The following is a 23,177-nucleotide window of genomic DNA, read 5'->3' as shown; positions in this document are numbered from 1 at the left end:
GTTAAAGCGTGCACATGACATTGATTAGAACCCTGCTGACTCGGACACTTACATCAACCATCCAATCACAAAAAAGTTGTAAGCAGCACATTTGCATGAAATAAAACGCAACACAACGTGCAAGCAGACAGAAAAGATTGATTCATGCAGTAAAAAGGAGACAACTCAGACATGAAAACTGTTAAAGATGGAGGTGATGGTGCTCCAGCCAGTGCCCGAGAAAAAACTGTTCCGAGTCAAAAATTGTCCCCACACTAACCCAGAATTGCTGGTGTCAAACCAGGAATGGTTAACATTAGTAGGCAGGCTAAACCAAAAGAAGACTGTAAAAATATCTTATAATATTTACAGAAGTTATCTACCCTGGAAGCAGCTGATGTAAAACATCACTGAGGTGAGACACCATGGGGTGTTAAGTTAACACCATTAAGTTAAGATCTGTCAAGTTAACACAAATTCGTATTACAGAAGAAAATCTTAACTTGGTAAATGGACTGCATTTATATAGCACTTTCAACAGACCCATGGCCATCCAAAGTGCTTTACATATTGCCTCACGTTCACCCATTCATACACCAACAGCGGTGTCAGGCGCCATCCAGCTCGTCGGAAGCAGCTGGGGTTAGGTGTCTTGCTCATGGACACTTGGTCAGGTGAAACCGGGGATAGAACCACCAACCTTCCATTTTTTTAGACAATCTACATGAACCACTGAGCCACTGCCTTCCAAAATCTTAACTTGATTCAAGATTATCATCCTTTCTTAGCTGTAGTTAGGAAATCTTAAACCGCTCCAAGTTCAGAAATCAAGTAGCTGATGTGAAGTAAATGCTAGAGATTCAAATATGTGTGCTTTTAATTAAGTGCTGCAGAAAGAGAAGTTTTGATAAGCTTGGCAGGAAAGGCAAAGCATATCACTATATTTCATGGGAGTCTATAATAATTTATCAGTGGTTTCTCGTCAAAATGGAGCACATAATTTGGGTGTTCAAAAGGTCTTTCCACCATCAAACATTGCTGTTCTTCATCTTGTATCATTGATAAATGTGATGCCATTATCAGACAGGGCTATTTGTTATGTTATTTTTATAGTTGGCTTTCAAATAATTTTGAATTTAGGTGAGGTTGTCCTAAAGTTAAGAATTTTTTTGTCAAACCTGTTCTCAAACCTAGGAATAAAACTATGATTCACTATGTTTGTTTGTGGGCAGCTTATAAAGTTATAGTCAGTTAAATCATTATTCGGCTCTCAAGTCAGTGCAAACAAAAACACAGTATCAGCCAGCTGAGCACCAACCACAACACTCTTTAGGTAGAAAAGGAATAGTTGTAGTTAGAAGCAGTCTAATGCCTTTACTGAACCTATATCACACTATAACAGCTGTCGTGTTTATGACCAGCAGCTTGGGAAGCTGGAAAAAACATGTTTGCTATCGTTCCCCTTTTGCTAGGCATTTATAGAGGTCTTGAGGGACTGTTATGAGCAATTCAAATAAGCAAGTGGCCTGATCTGGACCAACTATTGAACATTAGGAGCTATAAGAAAGCAAAGAAACAAAAAAAAAAATCTATAAAAAGAGTGACGTATGATTGAGAGAAGGCAACACAGACATTAACCCAAACAGAAAACACATTTAGAATGCAGGGCTGGTAGATCAGGGTTAGTGAGCAAAATGTATGCAGTAATTGGCGAAGAGAAGAATTGAAAGCAAATAGTGGAGAGAAATGCTATTCCTCTCTTTTTTAAACTCTGATTTTACCGTGGTTGCAGTCTTTCAGAACAGGTCTTTGTGGACTCGGGTTGACCACTTGTGTTGGTTCATCTGTGGAAATTAGGACATGGGACAAGACAGAGTGAGAGCCACTTTAAATTACACTTAGACTTCCAAGAAGGGCCTAAATTTGACACTCGCCAAATGCCAAACAAGAGTTTAAAAACCTGTGTCAATCAGTGTCATTTTATTGAATTCTAACAATGCAATGTTGTGAGAACATGAACGTAAACAAACATAAACGACACTCAGGAACGTAGAAAGGCCAGCGCTGCATCGGCATGACAGTTTAAGCCTTGCTAGTTTAAATATTTAGGTGCGAGAAGCACAACCAAAACAATGTATCAGCGCGTATTTTTTTGCTGCTGAAAACACACACTGCTCATGCTCCGCTGACACTTGTGTCGTGAAACAGGCTTTAAACCAAAGATTTAGGGACTTTAGTTACCCTTTTAAAGTAGGATCATCGCACTGCAACATTCAAATCTGCGTTCGCGCTGCCGCTGTTCCAAAGAGAGTCTTTTCAACAACACATTTCATTATTTATGTGTTACAAACATTTTAATAAAAGGAGACAAATGTGTCCTGGGATAAAAGCTTATAGTTTTGGTATGAACATTAATATCTAGCGATCAAAATAGAGCAAATCACTATTTTTGAAAGTGTTTTTGACACTTAAAGTATTAATACATACAAGTCATTGCTTATTTAACCAGGAGGTGGCGACAAGAGACTGTTTAACAAAGTGTTTGTCATTGAATCATTCATTCAAGACTAAAGAGATTAATTCACAAATGCTGATTCATCCAATAATGAAATAATGATGGTCCCTGCTGCATATATCATGACTCTTCTCCCTAGTGAAAAATAAACATGCTTTGTGAAATACATTTATTTTATGGCAAGTATACTACAAATACATATGTATATAAATACCCTGCAATTGTACTTTTGGTAAACTAAATTGATATACTTAAAGGGGCTATATGCAACTTTTTCCCCAAAATAAACGTAACAATAGCCTTTTTATTTTACCATTTATGACTCAAACATCTCCTGATGAGCATACTGACACTTTGTCCGCTCACAGTGGGTGCACCTATAAGCCTGTATCCTATTTTTCCTATTTTCTGGCGGGTCATTTTTTTCCCGTGTGACGTCACCACCGCTGCGAGAGCGAGCAGAAAATAAGAGCAGTTCTGTTTTTTGGCCACAGGTGTCAGTCGCGAGTTTAAATTTCAGAAAAACGCATACAGCCCCTTTAAAGTCTGCTAAATTACAACAACTATTTTTGTACTTTATGAACTTTAGTTATCCAGAAATAGTGCTGAAGTTCAACTGAATATATACTTAAGTATATTTGGTTGTACTAAAGTGGAACTATTGCAAGTATACTTAAGGTACACTTTAAATATCTTGCATTTAAAGACTGTTATTATAAAGAGATCATACTATCCCTACTAACAGTGATATTAAAACACATTTTAGGCTTAATTAAGAAATGTGCATTGTGCAATGAAGAAGTACTCCATATAAAAAGTGCAATTATAATATTTATATCATTAAGTCTCAAGCGATATGATAGTAAATATGTTAATGGTTTTGTACTATACTTATTATGAACAAGTATTCACTAGGGATACTTTTTTTTTTTAGTTGAAATTTCCTGCAGTTTCACAGGCCTTTTGGATTTGCCAGGTCAGTTTGTTGGGCTCTCCTGACAGCACACTGATTTCTATTGAAGGTGGTCAGCTGCATTATACTCCACTGGTTCCTGTAATGCCAGAGGAAATGTGTTGATAATGGGGGGCTGATTCTGTACTGATTTCTATAGAAAGAAAGCTTTTAACAATTTTGACTGGAACAGAGCTATAAATTGTGGATTGTGCACTTACAATACAAACTATAGGACAACCTATATAATATAATGGTTTCAACCTAAAGAGTCTGAAGCTATACAGTATATACATGATACTGTTCAAAAGATTTTTTTAAAGAAATGCTATGTGTGTCTGTTTATATCACACAATTGCTGCTTATTTTTTTGATTAAATAAATGCAGTCTGGTGAGCACAAGAGGCTTCTATCAAACACATATTTTACCAGCCCAAACTTTTGAACATTAAACTCAGTTTATGGTCGGGGCTGTACTGATATAGTATGCCACCCATCAGCTGTCTGTAGTCAACAAACCTGAGCCTCTCAGCTGGGTAGGACACATAACATGAAGAGTGCAGAAGAAACCTTATCTCACCCCTCACTGCACTGGAAAAAGAGACTCTCAACCACTGGATGCACACAGTTACAAAATAGACAAAAATACACAGCTAGCCCTCCACTCGGTTTTGGGTACTGGTCTCCATGAACGGGTTTATGACCACCTGACTATATTACTCTACTCATCATACATCTATTTAAACAACAAACAAACAAATAGACATGAAACTTGTACAGCTATGAAAGAAAAAAAACTGTCAGGAATACAGTCAATTTTTGCGGTTTAAAAAAAGAGGGAGGGAGGGAGGGAAGGAAGGAAGGAAGGAAGGAAGGAAGGAAGGTGAACTGAAAAGCTGAACTGAAAGGATGTGAGTGGAGGAGTGTGAGGTGACTCACCTCGAGGTCTGGGTGCTCTTTTCCTGCGGTCTCTGAAAGCGGCTCCAGACTGCAGCGCCTCCAGCAGACAATCCATCACACCGGTCTCATCGTTCTCTACAGGAGAGAGGAAGAAAGAAGAGAAAACATTAGGATGCCTTCCATAGCGTCACTTAAACCGGCCTTAAGGGTCTCTGCAGGAATGCTAAAAAAAAAAAACTAAAGCGGCCTTTTGTGGACGGTATATCACAGCGTCGATTCGGACAATTTGAGAGGCAGACAGGCCCTTAAACTCCACTATACGTCTCCTCTGCACCTCTACACAAATCCACTGGTGTTTTGTAGCATTTGGAGGGCCGATCGTAAAAACAGCTGAGCAGTGCAAGCAGTTAACCTCAGGCCACCGGCTTTCACATAGAGCAACTCCAGAGAGAAGAGGCCTGTGGGACACACGGCAGGCAGGAGGAACACCACACCGCTCAGGGTCACAAACACATCACGTATGGGCTCGCACTGCTGCTTACAAAAAAACTTTACACACACACACATCCAGCGACAGAGAATAAATCAGGTTGGCAGGAAAGTGTGCTTTTCAGCAGGTTTGTAGAGAAAGGCTTGCATGAGAGAACGTCTGTTGTGTGTTGAACCCCTAGCTGGGTGAACGTGGGTAAGCATTGCGGGCCTTGACACTGTAACCTTCAAATATTAATCTTTACACTGACACAGCAAGCGCACGCACACACACAATACAAAACGAATCAAAAAGCACACAAGCGTGTGTGCTAACGCTGCAGAAGTGCCCACTTCTCAACCGATAAGTTATGACACTTATCATCAGGGCTATCAGAATTAAACCAGAAATGTTTACCTGTATGACCTGACTGTCATGATACAACTTCATGAGGATTAGTTACATGTTAGTCGACAGTATAGTGCATTTATACATCTAGGATATATACATATACTACACTATAGCTACACATATATAATAATAATAATGAAGAGTCTTGGCTTAGTCTCAGTGAAGTCACCAGTCACTCCCTTTACAGCAAATACACTGAATTTCACTCTATTCTATTTGTAAATCTGCGTTTTCTTAAAATATAAAATATAAATGCAAACACACAATTATAAGGGCTTTATAAAAGGGGCTGTCTGAAGCTTATTTGGGACTGCAGCATTGTCACGGGTATATTGCTGTCTGTAAAAAGCACGTCAAAGTCAGCCATATACACTGATAGTATAGTGAGGCCATTTTCAATCAGCAGCTATTGTCTGAATAAGTGAGGGATGGAGAGAGATGGAGTGTGTGAGAGAGAGAGAGAGAGAGAGAGAGAGAGAGAGAGAGAGAGAGAGAGAGAGAGAGAGAGAGAGAGAGAGATGTGGGTAACCATGGAGAAGGTTCTATTAGTTATTTTGTACAGAGTGCTGTCAGTAGTTCAGAAGGTGCAGCTGACCACAATGAAAACTATCAACAAAGAGAAAGCATAGAATTGTTGACCTTTACTAGCCAAGCTTCAATTAGACACAAAGAGTCCGAGTCTGTGATAAAGTGTGTATATGAGACCAACCACTTATCACCTAACTTCCAATGGAAATACAGAGCATTGCTAAATTTAGTCCATTATATTTTTATAATGATTTAAAATACTATTTTGACATTAGGAAGACAATTTTCAAAGTACTTAAACTTAAATTAATGTACATATGACTGTTTGCTAGCAAATATTCTTAAAGTAAATATGTTTTTGTACAGAATACATAATGTATTTAATAATAATAATAATAATAATAATAATATGTAGAACAGACAGCTAAGTTTCTTCCCTTGAGTACGTACTGGCTTCGCTATATTTCTGGCATAATTTGATCCGTTCTTCCAGGCAGATTTGCTCCAGGTGAACCTAAATCCTTCAAATTATGCCACCGATTCTCAATTGCCAAGGCCTTTATAGAAGATTAAGCTTTTAAATAACTTTAACATTCATCTGGCCTTGCATCTGGGAGCTTTGTTTTTTGTAAAAGACGACATTTTCAAAAGATGAACTTTTTTGGCAGACTGAATACATAGTTTTACATTATTTTCCCGTATTTTGCATCATCCACTTTGCTTTTAACAACATATTATGGGTATGATTTAGCCCAGAGTTTTTCAAACTTTATGATGCCAAGGACCCCCAAATATGATGAACCTTTTATGAAGGACCCCCTTCCTAAAATCCATCTATATATTTTTATGTATGTATTAAAAAACATTTAAACTGTTAGATAAATAGTAAGTGTGACATTATAAATACAACATTGTTTCCAAACTTAATTTGGCTATACTTAATGTTGGATGTATAAACCTGAAGAAGAACATTTTCAATTAAAAATGATTTGTATAAGCAATACATGTATATAATAAATGTATGTAAGCAGCTTATATACTGCGCTAAAAATATTGCCTTTCAACCCCAGAGAGCAAGATAAAGGGGACTATAGTGAAAAAACTCACTAGAAAAATACAAAGCAAATGGAAAGTATGTACAGTATACGGCAAGAAAAGAGATAAACATTTAGAAATAATTTTTTTTTGCTTTGTCGTTTTATCCTCTGAAATTTTCTGGGGACCCCAGTTTGAAAACCCCTGCTTTAGCCAAAGCTAAATTTGTGTCATACATGTCACTCAGAAGCTAAAAAAGGCTCTATGTTGGTCTTATCTGACTACAAAATCTTTTCTACATTCCCACATTTCCCTCATGAGCTGTGTGTCACGCCTTTTGGCAAACTCTAGAAATGCTGCGACATGGATCTTTTTGAACATTGTCCCCCTTTTTTTTTTTTATCATACTCCTGTATCGGCCAGTGTTGTCCAGGGCTCTTGATATGTTGTCTGGTGCACCATCAGCTCCAAAACTCTGTAGCCTCTTCAAAGTGTATGCTTGCCTCTCTGTAGCTTCCATCACAAGTCTCCTGCTTGTTTGTGCAAAAAATGTTGAGGTACAACGCTGTCTAGACAGTGCATGGATGGTTTGATATAGCTTTCACAATGCCCACTGGGACCACCAAACACCTGCATTATTTTCAATTGTTGTGTGCCTTTCCCCCCTGCAGTTTATGCATTTGTTTTACATATGCTCTTTAGTCATTATTTTCACCTGAATAATTTCATTCACAGCCTGAATAATGCTCCAATAACTGTGGGAGTTTTTGATCAAGAATATGGGCAAGTGATTTTAATGATTCACAGATAGAGACCAATTATAAGGCAATCGTGTCCTCATTAGAGCAACTGTATTTCATCTGTGTAAGCGAAGAGCTCCTACAACCCAGGTAATGAATATTTACATACACAGCATATTTCAGTTTTTTTTATCTGTAAAAATGCTGTCTTCACTTACTTGCATAGTGCCACATTAAAATCATTTAAAATAATCTGAGATTCAATGCTTAGATTTGTTACACTGTTTGTTTGAGCAAAACTAACCGTCAATGAAATCTGTAATACAGACTGATAACAGATTTAATACCAATATATCATCCATGCCAAAAGTCTATGTATTATTTGCCCATTTTATCATCTGCCAAGCAAAAATCTAATCACTTGGAATAGTTCTAGCACACCTCCTCTCGACAGTGAAAAGTCAAATTCACATATGCATGAAAACAAGACTATATCTCTGCTGACAGTGGCCAGTGTAAGTGAGTGGTGAGTGAATGGGTTATGTTTTCTTTACTGCCAAGCACCAGGCCAAGAGCGAGTGGCTGGCACTGAACCTGACCACGAGAAAATGAGGCGTGAATGTCAATCACTTATCTCAGTGTTCCAACACCATCCTCTTCACCCACAGGACCCTAGACTGCAGCAGCTGTCACGGCAACGCTTCGGAAACCAGCGCTCTCAGATAGACAGACAGACAGGTGCTAATGGACATGTGTAAAAAGACATAAAGGTGCACCACTAGTAGGAAACTCTGTACTACAGAACACAATAGAAGTCGATAAGAGAGCTAGGGGGTAGGGGGACGGTTAAGGCAGAGAGGGGACTAGAATAACCAGTAACATGCTATTGAGTGGGGGCTTGAAGAAAGAGCGAATGCATTTGCGAATGTGGGTGTGCATGTCAGACTCTTTGCTACACCCACACACACAACTCTAACTGTTCAATCAGACCTAATCAGGCTAATTACATGTAGCCTCAAAACAACACAATTTACAAGGAAGGGTCATGCTTAAAATTTTTGAGAGAGAAAGAGGGAGAGAGAGAGAACACACAGCTTTCCAGTGGCATGTTTCTTCTTTCTTTCAAAAGACAGGCCCAGATAGCCAGGTTGCAGGAGGGATAGATAGATGGATGGGAGGAAGAAAGGACAGAGAGAGGGTGTGATTTAAGAGAAATGGAGAAAGAGAGAGAGCGAACCTGAAAGAGTGATAAGTGCTAGGAGGTAGCCTGCTGGGTCTCTGATGGAGGAGAGAGGGATGGAGGGTGGCTTTAATAAAGAGCTGAGTGAAGAAGAGAGAGGAGGTGTGAGAGGGAAGGATATGGTGTGATTTAGCCAGGAACGGAAAAGGCATTTGGCTTGATTGCTGTTGCCTCTCTTTTAGCTCTCCCTCTTTCATAAAAACAAGATAGAGTGAATAGAAGCACTCAAACTGAAGAGAAAGAGAGAGAGAGATAGAATTGCTCGTCAAATAAATCCCTATACATCTAAATGTTCCATAAATCAATAAAAAAATCTTTAAGCAATAAACTGCAACTCTAACTGTTATATGATTTTTTTCTTTTAAAACACAACACATTTAAAAATGAATAAAAATGTAATGTTTGATTTTTTAAATAACTAAATAAAATGGTCCATGGTCTAATAAACAATACTACAATCTATAAACATGGAACATTGTCTGGAAACCATTTCACGTTTGGAATGTGGAATTTTCATTTAATTTTAAAGAAGGTACGACAAAATATAGATTTTCTTGAAAGGGGGGCCGAGCCATGAGACAGTAAAGATAAATGTACAATGTGACCATTTTTTTTTTAAATATAATTTTGCTATGTATTTCTATAACTTTTAGCTAGAAACCTATGAAACTGTCCTTCTGTACCCTTCTGCTGAAGCCCTGCTGCTACTATAAAGTGAAAGGCCTTAGATGTATTTGCTCTTAATCGCTATGCAAGCACAATTTAAGAACACATGCTATTATTGGCGTAGCAGGTCTTTTAAAGGAGAAGCTACACTCTTCAGTCCAGCTGAGATTTATGAGATGTTCCATTCGGATCACAGAAACGCATCCGATTTCACTGATCTGAGATCTAACAACAGCATGCAAAGGGGCTGGACAGATGTCTGCACAGGTTGAGCGATTATGACGGAACAGCACAATCATTCCTGACGTATCTAGAGCCGCTCACAGTTCATGTCCGTTCTCTCTAGCGTTTGTCTGAAGAGGGTGAAAGAGAGATGACAAATAATGAAGACAGCAATTACCTCCCATATAATCTTTCATCAACCCTCTTTTCTTGTTCTCATCTTTCACATCATATTTTCCTGAACAGATACAAAGAGCGCATTTGCTCAGCTGTCTGTCTGCTATGGTTTTGACAAAATGCCACCTGCTAATCTGATTTGTCAGGTGCATATTCTGATTATTAAACCTTTACTGGAGCGTAAAGGTCAGATACGTTCACTATTTTCAAAGAAAGGAGGAAACGTCAGTGAAAGATAAAGGGAAAATCGTTGGATCTCATGCATAAACTCTGCAGGAGTCAACCTGAGGCCTAGAAAGTTCTAACACCCAGCAGCCATATCACCTTGTAGCCCAGGACTGGTTTCCCACTGAAGCTAAGCAGGGTTGAGCCTGGTCAGTACCTGGATGAGAGACCTGAGAAATCTAGTAGCTGCTGGAAGAGGTGTTAGAGAGGCCAGCAGGGGGTGCTCACCCTGTTGTCTGTGACTCGTTGTGTGTCCTAACACCCCAGTATAGTGATGGGGACACTATACTGTCAAAAAGCACCGTTCTTCGGATGAGACGTTAAACCGAGGTCCTGACTCTCTGTGGTCATTAAAAATCCCAGGATGTACTTCGGGAAAACAGTAGGGGTGTAACCCTGGCCAAATTTGCCCAGTGGCCTCTGTCCATCATAGCCTCCTAATAATCCCCATATACTGGCTTCCCCCTCTGTCTCCTCTCCACCAATCAGCTGGTGTGTGGTGAGCGTTCTGGCACAATATGGCTGCCGTCGCATCATCCAGGTGGAAGCTGCACATTGGTGGAGGTTGAGGATATTCCCTTCTGTATGTAAAGCGCTTTGACTCCCCAGAAAAGTGCTATATAAATGTAACAAATTATAATGTAGTGTAATCTTAAAGAAAAATATTACACTGATCTGTGAACCTAGTAGAGCAAGTTTGATTTCCAGAGAACACACAAACTGATAAAAGGCATACATTGAGATCCCTTTGGATAAAAACGTTTTGCCTTTGCAAACGGATAATACACTAAGATAATACAATAAGCTTCAATGAAGCGAGGCTTGGGCTCAACAGTTAAACTGTCAACTTGAGATTTGAATCAGTGGCGAAAGGAAGTAGTTCTGCACAAAAGAGGGTTTTTAAAAACACTCTGTTGTGGTTTCATATACATCATATATAATATATATATAGACAGCACGTTCTCCTTCTCCGTCTTGTCGCAGCATTTGCATGAATAAGAGCGTGATCATATATTGTAATGCTAGCCAAGGGATGACGCATTAATTGCATTAAATATTTTTAACCCGTTAAACTGGAAGAAATTAATTGCATGCGTTAACGTGTTAACGTTGACAGCACTATATAGTATTTAATATATATACACTATTTAGCACAATATATACACTAAGCGCATATGATAAATTAGATTTGATGCATCCCTGTGGGTTTTTCATAAAATATATAAAATACATTATATTATGTACATTGTGTATTTCAGTGCACAACACTGCATACAAACAAGGTGCAACATAGTAAATCATCAAGCAATTACAGCTCTTTCATGTAATCCTGAGTTTCTGTCGGCTCTAGTATTGTGCTAGATAGCTCCGCCCATTGAGAAATCTCACTGGTCCAAAAATCCTGCTTGCATCGTGTATATTAAAGTTCTGACAGGCTGTGACAGTGAGGGTTCAAGCTGTATTTTTTCTTTTGGTGAGAATAGACAAATTACTTGTCACGTTGCATTTGCTTTGCACAATTCTATTGAGGCCAGTTGAATTTTGAACTCTTTGTGCGGCTTGATTCCTTTTTAAATGTTTTACTAAGCTTTTACTGCATCTGTCTGTTTCAGTATACTACATACTCCCTTCCAAAGGCTGAAGGGTTTAGAGTTGGTTTCATCAGCACATTTCTGAGCTCCAGGGAGCTGGGAGTCCCCCTGTGGCTTCCTCCTGGAGGAAAGCCGATATCTGGGACAGAGTAGCCAGAACGCTGGGCTTTTACAGCACTTGCTGGAATTAGGAATACCACAGGCGACTGTGTTTGCTCCATGTCTATGGATACGTGGCCTAATTCTGTTAGATGTCTGGTCTGTTGCTTTCAACAAGCACAGAGACCCTCCCCTCTCTCTGAAAACATGTTCATGTAGTTCTCTCTACTCCTCTGGTCTGGTCTTGAATCATTGCTCCTCTCTGTGTGTGTGGCTCCAAAACATTTCAGAGGAAACTAGAGCACAGCTTCCTCTCCTGCTAACAGTGCCAAACCAATTTATTATATTTTTTCTTCTCTGTCTCGCATCCTACCACCCACCAAAGAGCGGCTCGCTTAGACTAACCCTAACACGTACAGAGCGTCGCCTCTCTCACCGGGGCGGTTCGGATTACCACGGCGCTTTAATTGACAGTCTCCGTGGAGACGAACAGGAGAAGTGGCAACGGTAACCTGGAAACACAAAAGAGACTATTTGTGCTGTCTGACTTCAGACGAGAGACAGACATCATCAAAAACTGAGAAAGAGCGAAAAAAAGAGAGAGAGGGAGAATTGTTATTATTTTTTGAATAAAAACCAGCCGTTTGCTCTTCTCCAAAGCAGTGTGCACACTGCACTTAGAGCATCCTTGTGTGTTGAAGAGCTGCATGCACAGGCTCACTTCCAACACACACACACATGTCAGAGAGACATCAGAGCTCTGAGCCGGAGTACAGGAAAGAAAAGGGAGATAAAGAGGAACATGATTAGAATCTAATTGGTGTGAAAGAGATGTGTGATAGAAAGCAGACAGGGGGAAGAGGAAGAAGAGGATGGTCTCTCTTTGAAGGCGACATTCTCAGAAAAGCTCTTTGATGTCGCCCCAGTGTCTGCGTCTCCTGTTGCACCTGAACCAGGATGAGCGCTAAAAACGTTCTTTTACACTTAGTGCTGCACAATTAATTGATATATAATTGCAGCTATTAACTAATTGGGAAAAGTGTTCATTAAAACATTATTTTAGGACTGTTTGTTGCTGCTAAACAGGTTTTTTGTTTTGTTTTTTTTGCAATAGATAAGGGTTGTAACCACTGATCTATATAATGACTGGATTGCTCATCGCGTTCTAAACTGCCATCAGGCAGTGAAGCCACCAGAAGTGATTGAGCGGCCATCTTACTATTCTCTACCGACAGAGGGCATCATTGACATTCAGCCAAAACAATGACCAAAAAAAAAAAAAAAAAACACGATTTGCAGCATATCAGTTTCACAGGATTTGTTTCAGGATATATGTATGTAAATGAATAGTTACTTCAGATGTTATCTGTAATGTTTATGGTCTTTTCAGAGAGGATAAGTCATATATTGAAATCGTTAATGTGGGTGTGTCTACTGCACACTGCCAACACAGGTATGGTAACTGAACTAACACAAAAATATATCTATTTATTTATGTAATTATGGAGGAAAATATTAAACATAAACATATATATGTGTTTAGCTGCAGAAATTGAGTCGAATAGCTTATACAATAAATATTAATACAAGCCTCTATTACTATATTGTAGGGGTGTAACGGTAGACAAAACTGACGGTTCGGTACGTACCTCAGTTTTGAAGTCACGGTTCGGTACAGCAGTTTTACAAAATTGCTTTTTATTTATTTTTATTAAACAGTAGTTTACTGAGTCTGTCCTTAAAAGAATTAAATTATAACAAAGTTTATTGAAGATATCGCTGTAAACTATATACGGAGTCCTTATTGGCACATTAATATTAAAGGTTAACAACAGAGCCCAAATTGAGTTGCTATTTATTTTTAGGTATAATAATCCACTCTCAAATAACATAAGGCAGTTTTTGCAATAACTTCTAAATCTCCAATTTTCTCCAGTTCGTTGTTGAAATATAATCATTTATACACAGTGGAGGTCATTTTCATGACAGGTTTATTTAAACATACATGAAATAATCAAGACATCATTAACAGGTTAAGTAGAATATAATGAATATTAGGCTAATATGGTGCATATATTTAGTAAAAGAGTTGATTTCTCTAGTGAATAAAATTCTGTGGACACTGAATGACTGCCTGAGGTAAATGTGATGCTAGCCTATATTACATTGTTTAGTTTACAAGCAGTTATATTGAGGTCTTTCTGCCGTCGAAACACTGATTACAGTGATTACACCACATATGATATGTGACAGTAAGTTTTAATGTATCCTCAACACACCTTCAGATGTTCATTCATGTTTATTCTTTAGGAAGAGATGATCGATCGTGTATACAGATGATCGCAGTCGCGTGGCCGCCATACTTGAACTGTGATCAGTGATCAGTCACGCCACTTTAAAGAGCATCAAAAAGGCATTTATCGTTTGAATTTCGTGATAAAATGGACTGAATACTCAATATTTTTAAGTCGTTTAAACATCGTTTCAATCATTAACTGCTTCGAAATGCAAGCTGTTAACGAAATTAGTGTTGAAACATTTGCAGTTAGCCTACAATGCATAAAAGCAATACTACAGCACAATTTAAATACATAAACACAACAGCACTTTCAGCGATTTCAGGTTAAAAGGCATAAATCTTTATTCTGATTTCAGAATGCGCACTTTGACATTTGTAATACATACGCAGAAGTGTCTCGTCCTCCTGCCGAGCTAATGTTCACTACTAGAATGAATATGAACAAAATTGTATAATAAGCTGGGGAAATTCCTGACTTTAAATGAATAACCATTAACATGCTTAGGATGTTTGCGTTGTAAGAATGTACAGAGAAACTTCAAACATAAAAACTGTGTCTCCTTAGGCAATGTTTTCTCAGTAAAATCGTATAATTTCCTATTAATTCAATAGAACATGTGAGCTTACTAGGGAACACCAATATGGCGGCACGGCGGCTTCACTTTTTATGACGTCATGAGCAAATCAGTTCTCTATGTAGATCAGTGGTTGTAACCAGGGTTATATATATTTTTTTCAATTGCTTTTTTAATGCTTTATAATCAACAAATAGAATGAAAATTAAAGTTAAAATTAAAGTGACGTGAATTTGTCCTCTGCATTCAACCCATCCAAGTTATTGCACACACACATTAGGAGTAGTGAGTAGAGAACACGCACATTCGCACACTGCAAACCTACAAGAGTAACTTCCACATAACATTTGAAGAACATCACATGCTTCACGATACAATAGAAATTAAAGAGAGAAAAGGAAAAGAAAAGAGAAGAAAAGAAATCAACAGAGGGTACACTTCTATATATTGTTGAATAAGCATAAATAGATACTTTTTATAAGAACATCATATTGCAGTTTATTTATTTGCTTTGTTTTTTCGATTTTGATATCACATCTATGCATATTTTAATCTCCTTAAGAACTGTAAAATTGGGTTGTCATTTATAAATATATTTATTTATTTTAAAATTTGGATTTCATACATTCATTTCTTATTCAAATAAAATCCTGTCATCCAGCCACCTCCTCCCTTCCTCTTACATTTGGCGGTTGTAGACACTCTTTGTTGAGATCATCAACATTTTAAATTAAATAAAAATATTAAACATAAAAGTACATTAAAAAGTCGAAAAAATAAGACATACACTACTGCCTAAAAGTTTGGGGTCAGTACGATTTTTTTTATAAATTTTTTTTATTAATAACAAATTAATTATTTTATTCAGCAAGGAAACATTAAACTTAACAGACTTTTAAATTGTTAAAAAGAATTGTTTCAAATAAATGCTGTTCTTTTGAATCTTCATCTGTTATTAACATTGATAATGATAATAAACTTTTTCTTGAGCACCAGATCAGTATACAATAATGATTTCTAAAGGATCATGTAACACTGAAGACTGAAGAAATGGCTGCTGAAAATTCAGCTTTGCATCACAGGAATAAATTACATTTTGAAAAATATATTAAAATAGAAATCAGTTATTTTAAATTTCAATAATATTTCACAATATTACAATTTTTACTGCATTTTTAATCAAATAAATGCAGCCATGGTGAGCATTAGAGACTTCTTTCAAAAACATAAAAAAAAAACCCTCAAACTTTGGAACAGTAAAGTAAAAGTGCTTGAAGTTGAAGAAACAATTTACTGTCTAGTGTAAACAGCTTTGTTTAGAATGGTAATTTACACTGAACTGCAGGACAAAGTCGAGTGAATTAGTGTAAACCTGCAACCAGTAACCGCTTTAGTGATTACAATGTGTTCAATGACACACTCCGATATAGTCATGTAACTCACGTTGTCTAGTTTATTCTGTAAGTTAATAGCAGATTTGATTTTCATGCTGCTAAGAGAGCCAAAGTAAACTTGACCACTCAGGCACTCCCGCTTTAAACAATGACCTCAGGTAATACACACATGCGAAACGCTAACTAGACTGAAGGGCGAATGAGATTGGAGTAAGACATGCTATAAAACAAGTGAGATGGGAAAAGGAGGGGGCCGCTAGGTGCGTGTGCTTTGTGTTTTCTGCACACGTCGCACTGACGAGAAAAGCCAGACTGGGAGTCTCGGAGTAAGTGATGACGTTTGCGACAACGGGGCCGCAATAACAAAACCATGCAGGAAAACTGCACTGATGCAATTACATGTGGCAGGTAGCAGTTAGCCTTCTGAGTGGCTGCCTGATCAAAACCACGGAAGATCGCAGCAAGTAGAGCTTTCCTGCTCTGAGAAAAAGTCTGTAGTTCTTTGGCTCCGGTCTATCCCGTGATAATTCTTAAGATAACACCGATTAGCACACGCTGGGGAGCTGCAGGGCAAGAGCCGCCGCTCTGAGGTTCTATGTCTGTGGACGAGAGAGAGCAATCACACTGGTTGACTGGACAGGAAGCAATATTCGCTGAAGAGACACCTGAGGCCTCCTGAAAGAGCCACGTTTACACACACTCAGACCAGTTGGGAGATCGCCAGAGCCTGCTCAACACACATACACTAACGCACTCATTTACACGCTCTCTACCTCATGCATCTCTCTTTTTCTATCTGAATCAGCACACACACTCCTCCACCTGTGGCTCAGCCACTCATCCCAGAGTGCAAGCGGAATGACACAGAGCGAGAGAGATTGGTCCTACACTATAAGAGCCTGCATGTTCTAGGTTGGAGAAGTCAGTCCTTGTAGGAGGACACTGCTGGTGTTTGATTGATGAAAGGATGAGAGAGAAAGAGGGAAAGAGAGACAGAGTAAGCAGACACAAATAAGGGAGGAAGTACCCACAGGACACTTTAGAAATGAGGCTGGGTGATACAGCTTTAAAAAAAAACAACTCTATCTTTATTTTTTCAGCTTTTAGACAAAAACCAATGTCTTGAAATGTATGCACTTGCTCTGAAATGGCTTCAAATGGTGATCTTTTTTTCCCATTATGGCAACAAGACAGCCACTGTCACAAAACAGATTCAAAACAATACAGAAAATTTGCTTAAAATGTGCAGGTTTTCAACTAAACAGAAAAATAACACGCAATCATTTGTATTAATATGCTACAATATAGCAATGTCTAGCAATAAACTAGCAATATTTTTCCACATACACAAAATAAGTCGGTACGATTTTTTTATGTTTTTGAAAAGTCTCTTATGCTTAAGGTTACATTAAGTTGATCAAAAATACACTATTGAGTAATATTACAATTTAAAAATACTATTTTCTTTAGAGATGCACCGATTGATCAGCCAGGGATCGGAATTGGACGATTTTTTGCATGATCGGCCTATCAGTCTCACGTGTCTCAGATTTTGAGCTGATCCGTCTACATGCGGCTGTGAGCACGAGCGCGGCCGCAACGTTGACGTCACAGCCACGCTCGCGCTCACAGCCGCATGCAAACACTAGAAGACATTATGCCATTTGTAAAACTTGTAAGGTTAAAATAAAACATGGGGGAACCACCAGGAAAGCGCACAACACGACAAACATAATTAGAAACTTAAAACTCCATCACCCCGCGGAACATGCCCAGTTTGAAGAAGGTAACGTTAGTAAAGGTAAAATGGCTAAAGCTGGCCAGAGCTCAGAGCCAGCCACAGGTCAGCAGCCTCTCCAATCTTTCCTTTGTATAAGCAGCGAAAAGACCAAAGCAATTACAAAGAAATGATGGACTTTATGGCGCTGGATGACCAGCCGAACGCATAAACCACCACTTCATGAGAATTTACCGTTTCATTTGAGAAAACTGTCATATAATGAACACAGACACTCAAGGGCAACCCGTCAAAATAAAAGTTTGGTTTAAAAAAATTTAAATTGACAGAATATATTGGGCTACTGTTTTAGCCTACAGTAGATTTAGCGCCGACTCTATGTAATAATAATACGACTCTACTACTACTAATAATAATAATTATGCTTAAATGGTTGATTATTTTTCACTTGATCTTTTTTTTTATAAACAATGTTTACTTTTAAACAGCATACAGCCTTTAAATGTTTATGTATTATTTACTTATAATGATTATCATCATAAATAATAAACTTAATACATTTAATAATTTTTTTTAAAATGGTTAAATAAAAAATAAAAACATATATAAAAAAAACATTTAGCTGTGGTACCGAAATTGGTACAGAGTACCGTAAAATTTTTATGGTATTGGGACCAACTACTGGAATTTTGGTACCGCGAAATCCCTAGCTGGCAGCATTTATTAACCAATTACTGAACTATTATGAGGAGTATTGTACACTTCAGGTTTGTTCATTCATAGGATCTTTTGACTTTTGTAAGACAAGTAAAAAAGAGAAAAGGTCACTTCTTTCCAGGCACAGAACACTTATTTTTTGAGAGTTGTTTAAGTGAGAGAAGATCCTGTTGTAATGTTTAATAATTTATTTTAGAATAAAAATTAAATTTTGCATTCAAAGAAAAAGTGGATTTTTGTTTGTATATGCTGTCAATAATAATTATTAGAAAGAAAATCGGAATCGGCAAAAATCGGTATCGGCCGATCTCATTAACAAAAAATCGGAAATCGGCCAAGAAAATTGCAATCGGTGCATTTCAAATTTTCTTTTTTCTGTTTCATGTGATAGCAAAGCTGAATTTTCAGCAGCCACCACTTCGGTCTTCAGTGTGACTTAATACTTCAAAAATCATTCTAAAATGCTGATTTGGTGCTCAAGAAATATTTATTATTATTATAAATATTGTTGTGTAATAATAAGTTGTGCCGCTTAATAATTTTGTGGAAATATTTTTAGTGTTGATGAATGGAAACTTTCAGTGAAATAGAATTTTTTGTAACAATGTAAAAGTCTTTACTGTCACTTTAAATCAATTGAATGTATTCTTGCTGATTAAAAGTAATAATTTCTTAAAAATAAATGAGTGCATTATTCACAATACTGGTGAACATTACATTCAACCCCAAAATAATACAAAGTATGTTTTAAATATAGTGTGCAGTCCCAGTTCAGATGGGTTCAGCTCTTGGCCTTATAACATTAATATTAGTTGAACAAATGAAACCAGTCCAATGCTTCTAATGCACTGGGTGGCTGAATGAAGTGTACTTGGACCCGAACAGAGAAGTTAGTTTAGACAGAGACGCATAACATTAGGATGGGAAGTAAGGCTAAGATAAAAAAGAAAGCCTTTTTTTCTGAGATATAATCAGAGAGGAAAGTGAGTTAAGCAGAGAGCTAAAACTCTGAGTCTCTGACTTGAATTTATCCAAATGTACAAATAATTCCGACTCTGACTGCCTGGACAGTGTGTAGTGCCCCCTGTTGAGCAAAGACAGCGGTGACATGTTGTAAGTAAATCCTTGTAGAAGAATCTCATCAACTTGAAAAAAAACCACTTTGGATCTGAATGACTGTGTCATGAGACATTTAATGAAATCTGCATTAAGGTTTATTAGAGACCTGCTCTAGAGACTTAAACACTGAGATTTGTTCTAAACTAAAGTGAAGGACAGCAGTCCTTCAAAGGAGAGTAAAAAAAAAAGAAGAAGAAGAAAGAGAAACAGCATTTTACAAAACACAGCAGAATCAGACATGCTTCAATGGCTGTCCTTAAAAAAAAAAAAACCTTGACTTATTCATCTCTACTGAGGATTATACTTCTAAACTGATACAAAATAAATAAAATCAGTTCTCTCCCACCATCACACAAACTGTCAAATCTCCTAAAATGTATACTCCATTTCTTAGCGTACCTCTAAAAGCACTTTCACAACGTTCCTCAATGGACAGAATTCAATAGTGTTAAAGTGATGTTTAAAGCTTAAACCATTATAACTTTGACCCACTGACCTTTTAAAGCACATACAGGCAATAAGTGTGTACGGTCGTGCCTTGGCTTACTGGTTGACATGATTTGCTAGTTGCATTTGGGGGACGCATAAACTTAGATACTCTCTCACGCAGTGTTTGGATTCTTTATTGCAGATGAAGTTGATTAAAACAATACAACAATATGATTAGTTTATAAAAACACAGATTTGTGAGCATTAGCATAATAGAAGTTTTCAGAATAAACAAAAAATGTCATTGTTGTCTGTGATCTGGGAAATCGTGAAAATTGTCATTAGTTGCTTTGGAGAAACTGTCAGCTGAGCCAGATGGCTGCTTTCAAATCACTCTCGCCGTACTCTAATTGCAAATGTCACGGTGATGTAGCCCAGGTCAACTCAAGTCGTTTAAAATTTCTACACTGTCAAAAAATGTGTTATTTTTGTTTGTTTTTTTGCGCACAAAAAGTATTCCTGTCACTTCATAAAATTAAGGTTGAACCACTGTAGTCACATGGACTGGTTTAACAATGTTTTTACTACCTTTCTGGGCCTTGATCGTGGTAATTAAATAGCTGTCTATGGAGGGGTCAGAGAGCTCTCGGATTTCATAAAAAAAAATCTTCATCTGTGTTCTGAAGATGAACAAAGGTCTTACAGGTGTGGAACGACATGAGGTTGAGTAATTAATGACAGGATTTAAATTGTTGGGTGAACTAACCCTTTAAGGGTACTTTCATGTACTAATATGCACCCTTTAGGCTTAAATAAGATATAAAAGGAGCACTTTTGAGGGTACTGCCCCAGAGACAAGGTAATAAAAATATGACAGCTGATATTAGATGTTAATTTAGATTTTGTGAGTCTCACTATAAAAGTCTCCAGGACAGGGGAAAGCTACTTTTAATTTAAAAAAGGTGCAACTGCAGAAAACTATTTTCTTATCCTACAATCACTTAACAAATGAGCAAATAGAGGCCCTATTATAAACCATTATAAAAAAAAACAAAGCAAAAAAAAAAAAAAAAACATTTTCCTCCATTTCTGTCAGCGATGGAGTTCCTTGTCACTGCCACGTCTAACTTAGTTGGGGACACAATATTCAGCAATATTACTGTTTTGACTTTACTGACACTATTGGATGAGAACTGAACTGAGCGCAACGATGACATCACTTTTTTCTACAGAGCTGCTTTATAGCTGAAATTAAAGGTCCCATGGCATGGCATTTTTCTATTATTTTATAATGTTTCCTGATGTGTACTTATATTGTTAGTATGATTTTTACATCATAAAATGTCATAATTTAGAAATAAAAGGCATTTTTTTCTATATTGATGTTTGCCCTGTGGCTGAATGCCCTGTTTCAAGAGGCGTGTCTGCTGTGAGACTTCAGTAAAAACGGCCACTGTTGTGATTGGCTGACATCTTTGCATTTGAAATGAGTATTAAATCTTGTAGAGGAGGGGGCGTGGTTTAACGAGGTCTACCGTACGAGGTACGAGCCTGCCAGAGAGACGGATGGACCCGAGTTCACTTCTCATCAGATCTCTCAGCACGTTTCAGTTCAGTGAACTGTTGTAGTTACTAGCATATAATTCAGGTTATTAGTTTATTTCTAGTCGGAGGGACTGTCACTCATGTCAGAAAGTTAGTAACTTTAGTAAATTATGGATCAGCGCTGACTGGAGACGCGAACCGTTTAGAACGATTCAGTCTGATTTGGTGAACTGATTCGGTTCACTAAAAAGAACCAGTTCAAAAGAATGATTAGTTCGCGAACCGGACATCACTAATGTACCAGAGACGGAGCGATTGCTAACAAAGTTATTTATAGTAACTACTGAGTTGTGAGCGTGCTGTCAGCGCGAGTTTATTTTGTTTGTATCTTAGAGTTCTGAATAAACACGAGTCCCAGTCACACCGAGTCCGTCTTCATCATTATTCTACCAACTTTGTAACACATGCAATGTACCATTACAGCTGTCGAGATGAACGAGTTACGAGTAAGTGTTTATTATAGCATTTTTTTAGATATTTTCCTATCATATGAAAAGCGTCAGTGACACGCTGTGCCATCATGGTGGTTTAAGCCAGTCATGCTCCATCCGACATGCTAGCATATCTTGAACTCATTTAAATACTTGCTTAAAAGTTACAAAGCTCTTATCAAAGTCAAAATCATACTAGAAAAGAAAGGTTTCTACATTGTGTTTATTTGACAGGATTATGTAAAAACATATTTCTGAAAGGACTTCAGTTAACATTATTAGTCCAACTACGTTGTTTTTGCATGCTAACTAACATCATTGTCGAACACTATGCGTTAGCGCTGTATCCACAAGGCTATGGCAACTTGCTGGATAAATCTATAAAAATCATTTGACCAACCATATTTCATACCAATGTTAATTTTGACAGCAAATTTTGATTTAGTTTTAGTCATAGTCTTTTTGACTATTTTAGTAGAATTAGTAGAACTAAAATTCAGTACCACAATCTGGCATCTGAGAGACAGCTTTCTGTGTGCACTTTCGTGTCGTCGCACTTTTTCAGACTTATCCACGTCTGCTCTTCTGAATTTTAACATTTTATGACTATGGTTGCACGCACTGCGTCTGGGAACTGCCGCCTTCTATTTTGCCATCAATTGATAAGTGTTCAAAAAATACTTGGAAATCATTGAACTTCATGTGATCCTACAAGAGTGATTACAGAATAGGCTGTCTGCAAAAAAAAAAAAAAAAAAAAAAAATTCATCCACTTACTTTCAAAGCGGCTACGACTTTCTACTTCGAGGGCCTTGATAGAAATGTAATGGAGTAAAAAGTACGATATTTGTCTTTCAAATGTAGTGAAGTAAAAGTCATAAGTTTCCAGAAACTGTTGTTCCCAATTGCTTTCACTTTGTTATAATACCACTAACAGTTGACCGTGGAATATTTAGTATTGAGGAAATTTCATGAATGGACTTATTGCACAGGTTGCAACCCATCACGGTACCACGCTTGAATTCAGTGAGCTCCTGAGAGCAACCCATTCTTTCACAAATGTTTGTAAAAGCGTCTGCATGCCCATGTGCTTGATTCTATATACCTTTGGCCATGGAAG

At 37.6% G+C, this 23,177-nt stretch overlaps 1 protein-coding gene across 1 annotated transcript in view; it reads right to left on the bottom strand.

Annotated features, from left to right (window-relative positions):
- Positions 1-23,177, bottom strand: part of diaph3 (diaphanous-related formin 3) — a 429,281-nt gene that overhangs the window by 79,744 nt on the left and 326,360 nt on the right. The window contains exons 25-26 of the mRNA XM_079844146.1: positions 4,386-4,481; positions 1,761-1,823 (exon numbers count right to left, since the gene is read on the bottom strand). Of these exons, the coding sequence (XP_079700272.1) occupies positions 1,761-1,823; positions 4,386-4,481 (159 nt within the window). The remainder of the gene's footprint in view (positions 1-1,760; positions 1,824-4,385; positions 4,482-23,177) is intronic.

Source organism: Gobio gobio (genome assembly GCF_949357685.1).
Source record: "Gobio gobio genome assembly, chromosome: 19".
Classification (NCBI taxonomy): Eukaryota; Metazoa; Chordata; class Actinopteri; order Cypriniformes; family Gobionidae; genus Gobio; species Gobio gobio.
This window is presented reverse-complemented; position numbering and strand designations above follow the sequence as displayed.